Raw genomic sequence first — 15,270 nt, forward strand, 5'->3', positions numbered from 1 at the left:
ATAGACGGGGTTCGGGAAGAAAAGAGTAGGAGAAAAAAAAGTAAAATAAGACAGGATTGTAGAAGGTGTAGTGTGTGGGTTGTGGGAGAGAGAAAAGCGTCGTGGGTTTCGAGATGCAGGTAGAATGTATGCGGTATGCGAGAGGAGTGTCGAGGGACAAGGCACATGCGAAGGTATACGGAGCAGTATTATGAAAAATAGATGCGAGAGAGAGAGAGAGAGGGAGTCGAGGGGGGGAAGCAAACAGGCAATGGTGGGAGACTAGTTTTGTTGGAGGGTGGAGTTACGGATCCACACTGTCTCGCTCCTTTGGACACAGGTGACCAATAACGATGGTCAAGATGAGTCTCCACTCACATTGCCACCCAGCTATGATTGGACTGACGTAGATTCTCTAAGCCGTAGGCGAGCTAGCGTACCCCACCACAACGCCATAGCGCAATTTTGGCAGGCATGTCCGGTGCTGTCTGGTGGCAGGCGAGACAGTCGGAGACAGTACGATTACTATAAGTCTACGGTGCGGGGCCCTGGGCTCCAGGGTGCAAATGCTCCGTAAGGCCGCCAGGCAGAGGGCAGTGACTCTACAGTGTACACGCTGTATTAATAATAGTGGGTGCTTAGGGGTATTATCGGGAACGTCGCATGACCGCCTTTCCTCTGTCTCGCTCCCTGACTTCCCAAGGGTTCTCCTTCCATCTTTTCGAGTGCTCATACTCAGACATGAGCATTGCAGACGCAAACGAAGAGGATTGGGGGAGTGAGTAGGATGTTTGCCTCTACCTGCACCGTACTGGTAGAACTGTGTCGTGCAACTCTACCACACCTTTCTGCAGTCGACTGGATCCGTCCAGCATAGATTGGCTTTCTGCATTGCCGTAAGCCTCTTCTCGTCTGGTGGCTGGGTGGTGGTGGTGTGGCCTGGGCTGTAGTTGGGTGAGGGATGGATGTATCTGGGAAACATCAGCACTGTATAAACTGGTGTGTTATACGCGTCGGATTACAGTATATATAGTCGAGGGATACGCATCATCCACCAACTCTCCGTATTAGGCGCCCAAAAAACCCTTAGCTTCGACCTAAGCACCGAGGGCAGCGAGTGAGAGGCTTCTTGCACGCAGCCGTGCATCGCCATCGCCCACGCCGAGGGGCTGTTCCCAGTGTTTTCTTCCCGTGAGTACATGGACGACGTACTCACTGGATGGCTGTACGAGTAGGGTACATGTAACGAGTCGGCCGTGAAGAGTACGTGGGCGTACGTACGCGTACAGTTGGTAAGTAGTGATGATACTCATAATACTCTGTATATGTACCCAGCTTGGTCGCCACGATGATGATACTCCGTACCGTATGACGCACAGCTCAGTAGATTTGGCCCCATTCCAGCTACTGCGGGGCCTCCTGGCACTGGGTACAAGGCCATCCTCCATACTCACCCGTTACCCGTACCCATCGAGAAAGTAAACATAGGCAGTGAGAGGGAGTATAGAGTACAGCTATGAGTAGGTACCGTAATACAGGGGCGGCCTCTGATCCTCGTACCTTGCCGCTCTGACCCTTGGGGCGTGTCACTTGATCCAAGTGCGAGTAACTCGTACGAGTAGACGCATACAACTGTGTAGCCAGCCACCCGCCACCCCCTCTCCTCCTCTTCTCACTACCTCTCCCGTCCTTCTCCCTCTGGAATGATACTCCATAGGATGCTGACCATTGTTACGCAGGTTCTGGAACGAATGCTGCGAGACAGAAGGGTAGCCTTGCCTGCTGTTTTTATTACCTTCGTGTTGCTGAGGTTTCCAAAGAAAACACTGAACATTGCAGTCAGCGATATTGCGAATAGCTGGCAGGCAAACCCAGTCGATGCACCGCTTGTACTCATACGCACAGGGTAAGATTATGTGTATATGTAAGAGTGTTATTGGAAATTTGAAGAATCATGGTCACAATATTGACGAGGATTAATGCCTCCTCGTACTCATCGAATCTAGACTTATTAATAGCATCAAAGGGAGAGAGCCTAGCTACGGAACGCATGAATAGCCTGTATCCGTACATATATATACATGCTCTAATAGTAGGTGGCTCAGAGGATGGGAGGGGGGACATCCATTAAAGGCAGCTCCTGGAGGGACTCTCCAGATAAAAGACAACAACTTGTCAGAGCCAGTACCCGCAGGGTTGCATCAGAAAAAGAAAGGGAGCGTTCGTTTCGCTCAAGCGGTGGAGGGTCGTCAGGCTGTTTGACTGGGCAGGGTCGGGGCCTTGGTCCAGGGGTTTTTCTCTGACGCTTTCGGAGATATTAATACCCCCCCCCCCTTCCCCTCCCTAGGAGCCTTCATCTGAGGCTTAACGTTGAAGGGGGACTCTGGTTCTTCAGTTCATCATACTCCATAATCCGTAATCCGTACAGATTACATGAGGCGGGGTTTCCTCTCCTCCTGTTCCACTCCACTCTCCCCCTTCCTTCCTACCCGTATATCTCAACATGTAATCATCGTCCCGCGACAGCTACGGAGAGTTAGCACTACAACGTACAGATCACTACATAAATAGTGTAGATGTTGGAACCTGCAATTGCCCCCATCACTGCTTCGCTTCCTGTAGCCTAATCCTGTGCCTCTCGCCGTCTTAAAATTTCTCGACTCTGGGAGTTTGAAGAAGCCGCCTCTCCCGACTCGACATCGTAGGGTAGGTAGTTGCCAGCACTCCAGTCTACATCATAGCTCCAGCTCCGCCGCCATGACTCGGGACTGATCTGTACCGAGGGTCATTACTGCATGGGTACTCTTTCTCTCGCCATATCATACTACGAGTAGTAGTGCAGTGTAGTCTGTACTAGACCAACTGCTAGGCTGTAGCACAGTCCGAAGATTGTCCATTTCCCCGTAATAATCCATAGCACCGAGTTGCATCCTACAAGCGCGCGATCCAACAAGGTCCCATCAGGTGACGCCCGATACCCGCCGGCTACCTCGTCACTCTTCTCCCCTCCTGTTCCTACGAGTGCGGAATACAGATAGCTAGGATCTGTTAGATCTAACTGGCCTAGGTTAGCTCTAGGCTTTCCCTCTCCTACTGGCATCCTACACTACTAGCTTATCAAGAGCAAATCAAGAGCAAACTGAAAAGAAGGGAGTGGGTGTACTCCCACTTTCTCTCAACGCCTCTCCCAACCCGCCCCTCCCTCCTCTTCCTTTCCGCGAGAGAGCGAGAGAGAGAGAGTGTGTGTGTGTGAGATGGGAGGGAGAGAGAGGAGAGAGGGAGAGACAAAGTTCCGAGACGTATGTCAGTGCCACGTCCAAACCCACACACCACATCCTCGTAGCTTGTGTTCTTGACCGCTTCTTTCGCCCTCTTCGCAAGGTATAGAAGTTTTGCACTGTTGGCCGGTCCAGTGTTACGTGTCTGCGTGATGCCACATAATGGGTGAAATGCCAGCCACGTGTATATGAATAATGCCCCCCTGCTCCCTCCTCACTTACATAGATTAATCGTCGCGACATCGCGGACGACGGTGGTGGTTAGATTCGTCCATGTATGTGATGCTTCCGGGTCAATCCGGCCACCCCCAGACTGAACTGTGCCGATCACGGGGCGGTGGCAGGGCAGGGTCGGCAGGGTCCGCAGAGTGTTATGACGTGTGTTTTCTGGTAAGTAATGGCAAGGAGTCAAGGACCAACTGCTACCATCACTTGACTAATACGAGTACGGAGTAGTACGTTTGGAGTATTATTGGGCGGACCGTCCCAGAGGAATTTCATAAGAATGCTGCTATACGAGTATTGACGGGGCTAACATCTACAATGCCACTCAGTGTCGTGACGTTGGGTTGTTCCCTCTCAACATCATATCGGCAGGGCGTAGACGCCGACTGACAGACAGACCAATCCATCTTCATCGTATTATCGCCTTACCAGCTCGTCTAATCATCGCCAAGTCGAGTCCCATGTGCCGCCCGTTCAAGAGTAAGACCACCATTACCGGGCGTCGCCCAGGTGGAAGCGTAGGCATACACGTTCTTGGCACATGTGAAAGGCAGCATAATTCTCATCACTGCCATCCATCCAGATTATCATTATATAGAGACCATGTTTACCGATTTATTATTTCCTTGATCATCATCATCTCAGAACCTCTACACTTACAAAACAAACACAAACACACACACACATACACATATATTGAACCCTCGACAAGCAGAATCACAGCAATATAATCAACATGGGCTGTATACAATCCAAACCACCAAGATACGCTCCAGCGGAGAAACCTGCCTACAGCCGTCCAGCTGCGGCCTCGACTGCTCACCCCCAACCGCCAGTGCACTATGTGGCTGTTAATCCCCCTTTGAACAACAAGTCGCGTCGTGGACGAGGAGGAGGCAGGGGAGGAGGCAGGGGAGGAGGCAGAGGAGGAGACAGAGGAGGATCGGGAAGCGAATTTAGTTCTGACGCGTTTGTCAGACTTGGAGGATACACGGCTGGAGGAGGGGGAAGTGGAGGAGATAGTGGTGGCGGTGGCGGCGGCGGCGGCAGCGGCAGCGGCTGTGGCGGCGATGGAGGAGGCGGAGGCGGAGGCGGAGGCGGAGGCGGAGGCGATGGCGGTGCCTGATCATGCGCGGCTATCTCATTCATATTGTATGCGTGCACCTCTTTGCTTGTCTACCCTTGACTATGCCATCATATTATGAGATTCAATGTCAAGGCTTGCGTTTACCAGATGAGGAGCATAACTTTCATGCCTTGGTCATTCTTTTATAATCGGAGGCTTTTGTATACAACGCGTATACGTTCGGAGAGAAACAATGCAGTCAGTCTATATCGTAACGACGTGGGGCCATCTTTTTTTCTCTTCTGCCACTCACGTCCCTCTGCTCGTCGAATACAAGTTGCCTTTCCAAGACCACGTATGAGTGCATCACTGTATACATTTTGTCCTCTCCTTCCTGGGCAGAATCGCCTCTCCCCGCTCTGAAAGGGTGGGATACAGCATTTCATGAGTAGACTGCGTGTGCATATATATATGTCGTCAAGTTATGGAAGGTCTGGACACAGGGCTCCATGAACGAGAAGCCTAGAGGAGACAGGGCGGCTTAAAACCACCTCGCTTTCGTGTTGGTACGAAAGTTCCTTTAAATGTTATCCCGAGGTTGACTCGCCGAGCTCCATAGCTGCCAATATGTTTAGACAAGGACCATATCTGCCCATCTTTCCGACCACTCATCTTTCCTCGTCTTATATGCATTAGGATCTATCATGGTCGGCTGTATGGATATAATGTGCAGGCGGAGAAGATCAAGGCATGGGGCAGAGGACGGTTGATGATTCAACGTCTTTTATCTACACTTTTCATTTTAGCCTGTATATTCTTCCCTCAGCTTCACATTTCACGTGCTATACATCTTTGCGATGCTGCTGCATAGCTTGTAATGTTAGATAATGCCTTTCACACAACACTCTCGCTTAACACAACTGATGACTTTCTGCACGCTGAGCAAACACCTTGGCATACATCTGCCTCCATAAGCAAACTCACTTCCACGCTCAAAAATGAGTCACAGAAAAGGAAAGGCGCAGAAAATATCAGAAGAGGAGTAAGTCATGGGTTTGAAAGCATCTCTACTAACAACGTTCCTGCATCGTCTTGTACTCGGGCCTGGCTGGGTGGACCCTTCCCTCATCGGAACCGGGGTGGCCTGGCTACTGGGGGGGGGCGCGCAGGGTGCTTCCTCGTGCACGGCATTGGTACGCCCTGCGTGGCGCTGGGCGACATGGCACGACGGTTTGTATCTCGCGGCTGTCGGATCATGCTATTTGGTGAGTCTTTTGACCTGGACCAGCCGCGTCCGGCGGCTTCCCAGCTCATGAAATGTCGATATGCCAGACCTCTTTGGAGGGGATACTCGGATGCCCCGCTCGACGTAGAGTAGGACGAAAGGCTGTATATATCACAGACCCTAATCATGCTTGCCTCGTCGTCCCTACGCTGGATCTGCTCTGATGCGTTCCACGTGGTGGGCTACTCGCTGGGTGGTGCCCTGGCTGCCGCCCTGGTAGTGTATTATCCGCACATGCTGAGGTCGGCGACGCTTGTCTGCCCCGGCGGACTGATCCGCGATGCGTACGTCGGTTTCGAGAGTCGCTTCTTGTATTCGACCCAGTCGGGCTGGCCTTGGCTGCACCAGCGACCTGTTCGGTCGAGATCGGAACCCAGTCGCGGGCCCAGCGCTGATGTGCTCGTTGTCTTCGATGAGGATAAGAACACGGAAGTAGTCGGCTTTGACCATGTGCCTCTGTCGGAGGAGCGAGACCGCCCTACCGTGGGCGATGTCACGAGTTGGCAGCCGCGGGGGAACGAAGGGCTCATCTACGCTTTACATAGTACAGTTGGGAACGAACTTGTTTACGCGCAGCATGAAACTCCGTGGGCGCGTCTCGGCGAGCGTCTAGGGGGCTGCTGAGAAGAACGGTGCCGAGATTCCGCCGGGTCTGCCTGGCGGCAAGGTTCGCATCGTCCTGGCAGACAAGGACCCCCTCATCGACAAGGAGGAGTGGATCGAGGATACGAGTGCTTGGCGAGGGAGGCGCTGATATACGTGTCCTGCCTGGGGGACATGAGATTCTCAAAGGAGGTCCTCGTTGCTGAAATAGCTATTCGAGTGTTGGAGTAGTGTGGAGAAATAGGCTTGTGAATGTTTGACAATAGACGGAGAGTCTTCTGGTTTTATCGATGAATGTTATAAAGACGATCAACAGGCCCTAGTGGATAGATGAAGAAAAAGGGAAGGATCAAAGTATGCAAGAATCATAGCCCCCGACTCCCCGGTGTGTATCAATATATGCGTCATGACGAAGAATGCTCATGCTTCGTAAAGGAAAAAAGAAAAGAAAAAAGCCAGAGCCATATGCAGACCCAAAAATATTACCTGGTCCTCCTTCCCTTGCTTACTTGTCTAGACCGCGTGCCTTGACAAATCTGTTGATCTGCTCCTTGGTCAATTTCTCATTGTACTGCTCATAGCACTCGTAAAATGATATGATTTCCTGCGTAGCGTCCACCATGGCGGCGATATCGACGCTGCTCTCGGCCAGCCATGCGGCAAAATGCTGCACCCGAGTGATTCTGGAATCCTCCGGTCTCCGTTTCAGTTCGAAGGGACCGCCCCCGGGCGTAGAAGGAGCATGGTGGTGGTGGTGCTGCTGTTGATGGTGCGGGTGCTGGATATGCTGACCTCCCGCGCGGGCCTGCGCCTGACTGAGGGCAGCTTGGGCAGCAGCGAGTCCGGCAGCGGGCGAATTGTTGCCTGCAAGACCGCCAAGGCCAGCCGAAGACGACGAATTGGGCCTCAGGACGAGAGAGAGGAGGATGGCGGCTAGGGCAATGGTGTGGGGTGCGCAGAAGAGAGGCAGGTCGGTCATGTACGAGTCGTTGATGACGGAGCGGGCCAGGGCGGCGTCCTCTTCGGTCATCATGGGGATCTCGATGCGCAGGGAGGCGACGACGCGGTAGGGCTGGTGGACGAGCAGCTGGGCGTTCATCTCGCTGATGAGGTAGAACTCGCACTCGCCGATGCGCGACGTGTCGAGGCTGATGAAGTCGGACCACAGAGTGCGCGCCTCGGTGACGATGAGCCGGATGTGCTGGGGCGCCTCCTCCATCTTGCATGCCAGGTATACGGCCGTCGTGATGACTAGGTACGGGTTCGTTCGGCGGATCTCGACGCGCGAGTAGAAACGCTTCAGGTAGACTTGGGCCGTGGCCATGCACTGTTGACGGATCTGGATCCTCTTGCTAAGCCGGATCATTTCTGGAGGCCCACGCAATGTCAGCTGAGTGATTGGGGGGAGAAGGGCGACAGAGAGGAGGAATGGGAGTCGAGAGGAAAAGATAGAACGCACGCTGGTTAAAGTATATGGCTAGATGCCTAGTCTGAGGCAGAGGAAACATGCGCACGAGGTCGGAATTCTCATCTTCGAGCTTCTGTCGCATCGACGCCAGCTGGTCCTTGGAAAAGAGCCAGTGGCGCCTCTGTGTCGAGTCCCAGTAGCTGGCTGACATTGATGATGACTTGTGAGGCCGTCACCGTCCTGGGAGCGGCGTAGAGGCGCTGAGCGCGTACGAGTGGAGGAGAACCTCAGAGCATGGATCCCAGAGGTATTGTCCGTGATTCAAGAGATGAAAGAGGATCGTCGTCGGCGTTTGATAGGTCAGGCACCCTTGAGCCTTTGGGGGCGTACGATGATTGAATCTTGATTGGAAGATGGCTAATGGTGATCAAAACGCCTTGTTGCGGGGGGCCGCTTCAAGGCGGCTTATCTCTTATCGCAGGCCATCGGATGTGCACTAAAGGAGGTCTGAGCAGTCCAAAGGTGGCTGACCAGTGACAATGACGGCATTACCTTGTAGTGGGTCTCTTCCCATCGAACGGACCCCCCCCCCCCCTCCAAGCCTCAAGGTTCAGAGGCAGGACTGCCCCTAAGACTTGAGGTCCACTAGTTGCCCCTACGCCGCTGTGCAGGAGCCTAGGTTTGCAGTGCAGGAGCTGGAGCCCTCTACTGGCCTAGTGATACCACCCGCTGGCCTAGTAGTACTGGCCCAGTAGAGCCGCCCGGAGCCGGTGAAGCGAAAAGGGCTGCCTCCCGAGGCTTTACCTTTCGGTTCCCACCTGAAAAGGGTTGGAGCTGTGGCAGCATCATTCCCCTCCCTCCCCCCTTTGGGCATTCGTGATCCTTCTTTTCCTCTTCCCTCTTCACTATCGCTCCTTCTCCTACCGTATTTTCTATTTCCAGAGTCGGTAGGACGCGCCAATTCCTCTATCGACGGTCCTTCCGCGATACCCGATCGGTCCGCTACCCCCAACCACGCGACCTGACACTATCCATCATCGTCACCAACATCGTCATCTGTCTCCAACGTATCATGTCATCCCCGTAACGACGGCCCTTTTACCTGCTCACACGACAAAGCTCGCTATCGTCGACAGGGGGAGAAAACCAAATAGACCAACCGACGGCCCCGTTCTTCGTCGAGACATGCCGCTGCTATGAGCCATTCCAAGGTGCTCGCCAAGGCGGCGCATAGCCTCGAAGAGTCGCAGAATCAGCGCGACGCGCGGGTAGAACAGCTCTGGAGAGAGCTCGAACCAAACGCCGCTGGCGAACTCGACTTCAGAGGACTGAAAAAGGGGTTTCGCAAGATTGATCATCGTACGGGCGCCTGATTTTCTCTTTACCCTCGATCTCTGTCTGGTGCTGATGCCCATTTTAGCGATGAAAAATGCCGACAACATGTTGAAGAAGATCCTCGACGAGGTGGACACAAATAACGACGGAAAGATTCAATATGAAGGTGCGGCGCAAACGGCGTTTGGATGCTGATTATCGCAAATATTCTAACTCTACGATTGTTCAGAGTTCCGAGCCTTTGTCCAGAGAGCTGATGACCAGCTATTCACACTCTTCACCCACATTGACAAGGACGGCAATGGGAGACTCAACCAGCAATCGCTGCAGGCTGCTTTCCGCACTGCCGGCCTGACCGTCTCTAATAAAAGACTGGACGACTTCTTCAACGACATGGACCATAACAACGACGGCTACGTCACATTCAATGAGTGGAGGTGAGTTCAGTGTTGTTGTTTACCACAGTCGGCCTTCGTCATATGGCTTGTGTCTACATCGTGTGGCATTCTCGTCAGCAGAACAGACTTCTTCCGCAAAGCCGATCATCTCAAGAGACTGTCTACTTCAACAAGACGGACACGTGAAACAATAGCTGATAACGGCGATCCCAACCACAGAGACTTCCTCCTCTTCATGCCCGCTCGCGAACACGACTCGCATCTGAAAGCAGTACTATCCTTCTATCTATCGGTCGTCAATGTCACGGCCGAAGGGGATTCATTCGTCAGCGACGATACTCTGGAAGGCTTAGGTACGACAGGCTCCTCTGAATCTCTCTTCCAGTCTCTCTTCGGCTCTCTTGTCAGAGTCGCCTTCCCTTTCGGGCTCCGGACGACACCAGAGTCATCGGGAACATCACCATCAGTGGCCTCGTCCACGAAGACAACAACAACATCAGATAGAACTGGTCTGGGGGCGGCAGAAGTCTCCACCTCCACCTCAACGTCCCGCAAGATGGCCCCCCCGTCTTCTCTGGGGTCGGCAGCACCGCCGGTAGCGGTCGCCGGCGCCGGGGCGGCCTCGTCGCGGCAGTACCAGGGCCAGAAGGCAGTGGCGGCGGTGGCACAAGACGCCGGCGACAGCACCAGCACCAGCACACACCAAGAAATCTCCTCTGAAACGCAGCAGGGGGCTAAGAAGAAGTACTCACTGACCGACTTTGCCCCCGATCCAGGTTACTTCCTAGCAGGTGCCATCGCCGGCGGTGTCTCGCGGACGGCCACTGCCCCCCTCGACCGACTAAAGGTCTACCTACTCGTCAACACAAGCGAACCAAAAAACGCAACGGCCACCGCCGAATCGCTGAAGAAGGGACGTTTCACTTCAGCCACAAAGAGTGCCACAAAGCCCATCGGGACTGCTGTTCGCGAAATCTACAGGTCCGGTGGTATCCCTGGTTTCTTTGCCGGCAACGGTCTCAATGTCATCAAGATCATGCCCGAGACCGCCATAAAATTTGGCTCGTATGAGGCGGCCAAGCGAGCTTGCGCCAATTTCGAGGGTCACGGCGATCCGAGTAAGATTAGCTCCTATTCGAAATTCACAGCCGGTGGACTTGCTGGCATGGTAGCACAGTGAGCTCTCCAACAACCCCCCCTCTCCCCTTATATGCTGCGATAGGGCGGGACTAACATGGCTGCTTAGATTCTGCGTATACCCAGTCGACACACTCAAATTCCGCCTGCAATGCGAGACAGTTCAGGGCGGCCTCAAGGGCAGCGCACTGGTGCGCCAGACGGCCATCAAGATGTACAGCGATGGCGGGCTGCGTGCATGCTACCGCGGCGTGACCATGGGCTTGGTGGGCATGTTCCCCTACAGCGCCATCGACATGGGCATGTTTGAGCTTCTCAAGAAGACGTACCGAAGATGGTACGCGACCTATGCCGGCGTGCACGAGGACGACGCCAACCCTGGCAACCTGGTGACGGGGGCGATCGGCGCCACCTCTGGCGCGATCGGCGCGTCGGTGGTGTACCCGCTCAACGTGGTCCGGACCAGGCTACAGACCCAGGGTACGGCCATGCACTCGGCCACATACACGGGCGTATGGGATGTGACACAAAAGACGATACAGCGCGAGGGTTACCGCGGCTTCTACAAGGGTCTCACGCCAAATCTGCTCAAGGTGGCACCCGCCTTGAGTATAACCTGGGTCGTGTACGAGAATTCGAAGACGATGCTTGGATTGTCATAGCATCACACGCATCGCATCACACACATACGCACATCATCTCTCACATACACACACATACACACACACATACACACACACACACACACTCTCTCTCTCTCTCTCAATTTCTTTTACACAAATAAACATACATGTAGTTGGATGGGCAAAGCGGACAAGGGATCCGAAGGGACGGAGTGGATTGAGCGAATGGGAATGGGAAACAGGATAGAAAACAAAAAAAATCTGGTGTTATATCTCTTTTTTCTTCCAGCCCGGCCTATTTGTATAGTCGTCTTCTCTTCTTTTGTTATTCTTTTGTAGGGCATATTTAAAGCGTTGATCAGAGTTTCCCCAGCAGTCATGTTGACTGCGTGTCTGGCATGGAGATGATGTTGCACTGCCACGGGGAGTAAATAGTACTGATGAAAGATTTATATAATGAGGTTCATATCCACGGGAAGGCACAGAACGGGAGAAAGGAACGAAGGACTGAAGGGCACAAGACCTCATTCAAACACTCGACCCTCGAGGTGAACTCTCTCCTGTCTTTCAATCGTCTGTCTTCGAGCCCAGCTCTGAGATGAGCAGATATCGCTCCCTCCCATACCCTTGCCACACCCTCCGCTACGTAGTATAGCACAACAAGCTGCGTATACAGCCAGAAACGTTCAATCCTGCTCGGACGAGGAACAAGAGCGGAAAAAGGCCACTGCGTTTTTTATCTTAATTTTAATGGAGACAACAACAGAGGAGACAGCAACAGAGATACCGTTGAGTACCTTGAGCCGTCTTACGAGTCCGCCAACGGGGAACTGGACCTCCGATATTCCTCCTGGTGGAGAGGTAGCCTGGAAGAAAAGTCCGTCTCGTGCATCTCGCAGCTCAGAGGGCAGCGGGGGCATGCTCAACAGAGTTTGACGGATCGTCTCTCTGTCGTGCGGTGACCGGGCGCAGGGGTGGTGGAGTCTGGAGAATTTTGTGTATCGATGTGAATACTGTGTCGGGGGGCCAATGCACCCTTTCGTGGGTGAAGAACGAGCGTGCCCTCTTGCGGCTTGATACTCTACTGATCTCTCACGACGACTGCATGTTGTATGCGCTGCTTGGAGTTCGGGCCGTACGGAAGCGGTGGCAACCCGTAACAGCTGCACATTGGTCTCATCTCGTAGACAGCTACTACTCATCACGTATCACAATAATGAGGAGACAGCTGAGCTCCCAGATGGGCCATTGACTAGGAAGAAGATGAATGAATTCGTAAACATCATGACGTAGCATAGATGACACAGGTGACGCCTTTTGAAAAAAAATAAAAAATAAAAAACAACCGTTCCTACAATGGGTATATCGACAAATGAGAGAACGAACAGACCAGGTAGAAGGGAAGAGAGACAGAAGAAGAAAGAAGAGAAGGAGAGAAATGCAACACAAGACGGAGGGAAAGGGAGAATGTGATGGACCCTAGGTCCATGGCAGATCTCGGTTGGATATACTGGTGCAGGTAAGATACGCAACCGAGTCAGCGGCGCGACTGGAGCCGGCGAGATCGAGCTCCAGGCCGCTGCCCATGAGGGGTCTGACGAGGTCCCTGGCCATGGCCTTTAGCTCGTGGATGCGCCCCTCGAAGCGACGCAGGTTGTCACGGCTGTACAGATGGGGGGTGAGCTTGAGGAAGCGCTTGCAGTCGTCGTGGTCGAGGTACGAGGCCGCGTTCTCGGACCCGAGGGTGCGATAGGCGCGTCCGACGGCGGACAGGGGCGGGACGACGGGGGGAGGGGCAGCCGGCTGACGGGACCTGGTGGCCGGGTCCGGGCGGGAAGAGGACGTCGGTGGCGGCTGGGGGGAGGTGTTGTCTGCTATCCACTGGCGGAAGAGGCTGACGGCCAGCCAGTCGAGGTAGGAGGTGGACGGGTGGACGGGGTCGCCGCGGGGGGTGGTGAGGTTGAGGCGGAAGAGGCGGCCCTCGACGCGGCTTACGGCCTCCTCGAGCTCGTCGACCTTGTCCTCGATCATGTCGAGGACGGAGTCGGGCAGGGCGGCCCTGAGACTGCGCTCGCCCGAGGGCCACTGGCCGACGACGTGGATCAGAGCCTCCTGGAAGATGACCTTGCTGTGGGCGAGGTAGCCGAGGCGCAGGTACGAGACGGGGTACTTGGCGATCTGCTTCCACAGGCGCGACTGGAACTGCAGGAGGTGGTGGTCGACGCGGGGACCGACGACGGCGAGGGAGTCGTACTGGTCCGCCAGGCTGAGGAGGCTCTTGCACTGGACGTAGGCGTCAGCGACGTTGACGCCATCCAGGAGGGGCGAGTAGTTGTACATTGTGCGGAAGAGGTTGTCGTAGTCGCGGAGGAGGTCCCTCTCGGCGCGGGACAGGCGGGGCTGCTCCTGCTCCTGCTGCTGCTGCTGTGAAAGGGTATGATGGTGGTGGTGGTGGTGGTGACGACGAGACGACGAGCCGAGGCCTAGGTTGCTCACGGACCGGGAAAAGTCACTGCCGCCGGATACGGAGCGTGACGACGCGTGGCCCGGTTTGGCGTGACGGCTGCGCGACTCGCCGGGCCCGAAGAGCGATGATGTGGTTGTCATGGGGGGCGGTGGTGGTGGTGCACGTCCATTGGTGCTGCCGCTATCCTTCTGCACGAGCATGGGTATGTCGTCTTCGTCGTCGCCCATGTCGAGCTCGTACCTCCACATCTTGTTCCTCCCCGGATACGACCAGATATCGGCAGCATGGCCACCACCACCGCCGCCGACATCGCCATCTAGGGCCGACGCTGACGGGGTGGGGATGCCATCCTCTCCGATCTTGGTGAGCTCGTTCCCGCTGGGCAGGGTGGCGCGGACGGGCCGCGCCTTGGACCACGGCTCCGAGGTGCTCGCCTCGAAGAAGCCGCTGCAGCGGGCCAGGGTGTCGCGGTGCAGCAGGTAGCGCTTCTCGACGGGCCCGGCGCGGATGACGATCTCGACGTCGCCAGACTGCGAGAAGACGGGGAAGTCATTGTCAGGGATGTAGGAGGCTCTTCCCCCTCCGCCCGTGTGGGAGCGGTTATACCGCTTTGCGCGCGAGAGGGAGGAAGAGTGTGGTGCCGCCACCACCGTCGACGCCGCCGTGGGACGGGAACTGCTACTGCCGCCTATGACGGACGAGGCGCCTCGGCGGGAGAGGGATGAACTCGTCGTGTCGGGTTGGGATACCATGTCACCAGAGGATGATGAGGAGGGGTGACAGCGGAATCTGCGCCCGCCGTCGTTCCCTTTCTCTTGTTCTTTGCTTTACCTGTCCTCAGCCGTCTTGCGCGCGCGCGAGAGTCTCTTCTTCTTTTCTTGTAGCGTCGTGAGGGGCCGGGGTTGTCGTGCAGATAGGGAAGTGAGATCAGGCAAGTACTAGCAAGAACAGATGCACAGATGAATGGAGAAGACGCATCGTCCGGCGTGTGCGGGAAAGTTGAGAGAGAAAGAGAGAGTATAGTATTTTCTCAGGGTTGGAAAGGAAAAAAAAAAAAGAGGAAGTGAAAATGATCAAGTGAGCAAGCAAGGGAAGTCGGAGGAGGGGAGCGAAGATCGGTACTATGTGGGCTCTTCACTCATGACGGGGTTACGTTACCGGGGGGGGGGGGGGGGGTGCGGTGGTTTGGTTTGGTTTGGGTGAGGGCTACGTCGAGAAATAGTAACCAGCTGATGCTGCTTTGGCTGGATTTCAAGTCGCTTGCTAATTTCTGTACATGTGTGTGTGTCCACACTGATTTCCCCCATCATCAGCTGCCAACAACGAGTGGCAAAGACTTCATCCCCCCCAACCTCATCCAGGTTCCTGTAGCAAGACCGAGAGCGGAAGGACCTATTATGTTTATGGACCCCCCCTCTCTCCCTTGCTAAGGCGGACCCTCCCCCCCCCCCCCCCCCCCCCTTTCT

At 54.8% G+C, this 15,270-nt stretch overlaps 5 protein-coding genes across 5 annotated transcripts; 3 read left to right on the plus strand and 2 right to left on the minus strand.

The window, feature by feature from the left end:
* Nucleotides 1–4,218: 4,218 nt before the first annotated feature.
* On the plus strand, nt 4,219–4,608 carry GMORB2_2049 (uncharacterized protein; the record flags this gene model as incomplete). The annotated part of the gene is made up of 3 exons (XM_035464029.1): nt 4,219–4,225; nt 4,278–4,326; nt 4,461–4,608. 3 exons carry the CDS (start codon nt 4,219–4,221, stop codon nt 4,606–4,608), a joined length of 204 nt encoding a protein of 67 aa, XP_035320293.1.
* Nucleotides 4,609–5,959: 1,351 nt separating this feature from the next.
* On the plus strand, nt 5,960–6,587 carry GMORB2_2050 (Pimeloyl-ACP methyl ester carboxylesterase; the record flags this gene model as incomplete). The annotated part of the gene is made up of 2 exons (XM_035464030.1): nt 5,960–6,325; nt 6,447–6,587. The coding sequence occupies 2 exons, from the start codon at nt 5,960–5,962 to the stop codon at nt 6,585–6,587; spliced, it is 507 nt and encodes a 168-aa protein (XP_035320294.1).
* Nucleotides 6,588–6,941: 354 nt separating this feature from the next.
* On the minus strand, nt 6,942–8,055 carry GMORB2_2051 (uncharacterized protein; the record flags this gene model as incomplete). Its single annotated transcript, XM_035464031.1, has 2 exons — nt 6,942–7,804; nt 7,896–8,055. 2 exons carry the CDS (start codon nt 8,053–8,055, stop codon nt 6,942–6,944), a joined length of 1,023 nt encoding a protein of 340 aa, XP_035320295.1.
* A 985-nt stretch (nt 8,056–9,040) lies between these two features.
* Nucleotides 9,041–11,376, plus strand: GMORB2_2052 (solute carrier family 25 (mitochondrial phosphate transporter), member 23/24/25/41; the record flags this gene model as incomplete). Its single annotated transcript, XM_035464032.1, has 5 exons — nt 9,041–9,203; nt 9,265–9,345; nt 9,409–9,616; nt 9,695–10,753; nt 10,824–11,376. 5 exons carry the CDS (start codon nt 9,041–9,043, stop codon nt 11,374–11,376), a joined length of 2,064 nt encoding a protein of 687 aa, XP_035320296.1.
* Nucleotides 11,377–12,816: 1,440 nt separating this feature from the next.
* GMORB2_2053 (uncharacterized protein) lies at nt 12,817–14,556 on the minus strand (the record flags this gene model as incomplete). Its single annotated transcript, XM_035464033.1, has 1 exon — nt 12,817–14,556. The coding sequence occupies one exon, from the start codon at nt 14,554–14,556 to the stop codon at nt 12,817–12,819; it is 1,740 nt and encodes a 579-aa protein (XP_035320297.1).
* Between the last annotated feature and the right edge of the window lie 714 nt (nt 14,557–15,270).

This window comes from Geosmithia morbida, assembly GCF_012550715.1.
Source record: "Geosmithia morbida isolate 1262 chromosome Unknown scaffold_11, whole genome shotgun sequence".
Classification (NCBI taxonomy): Eukaryota; Fungi; Ascomycota; class Sordariomycetes; order Hypocreales; family Bionectriaceae; genus Geosmithia; species Geosmithia morbida.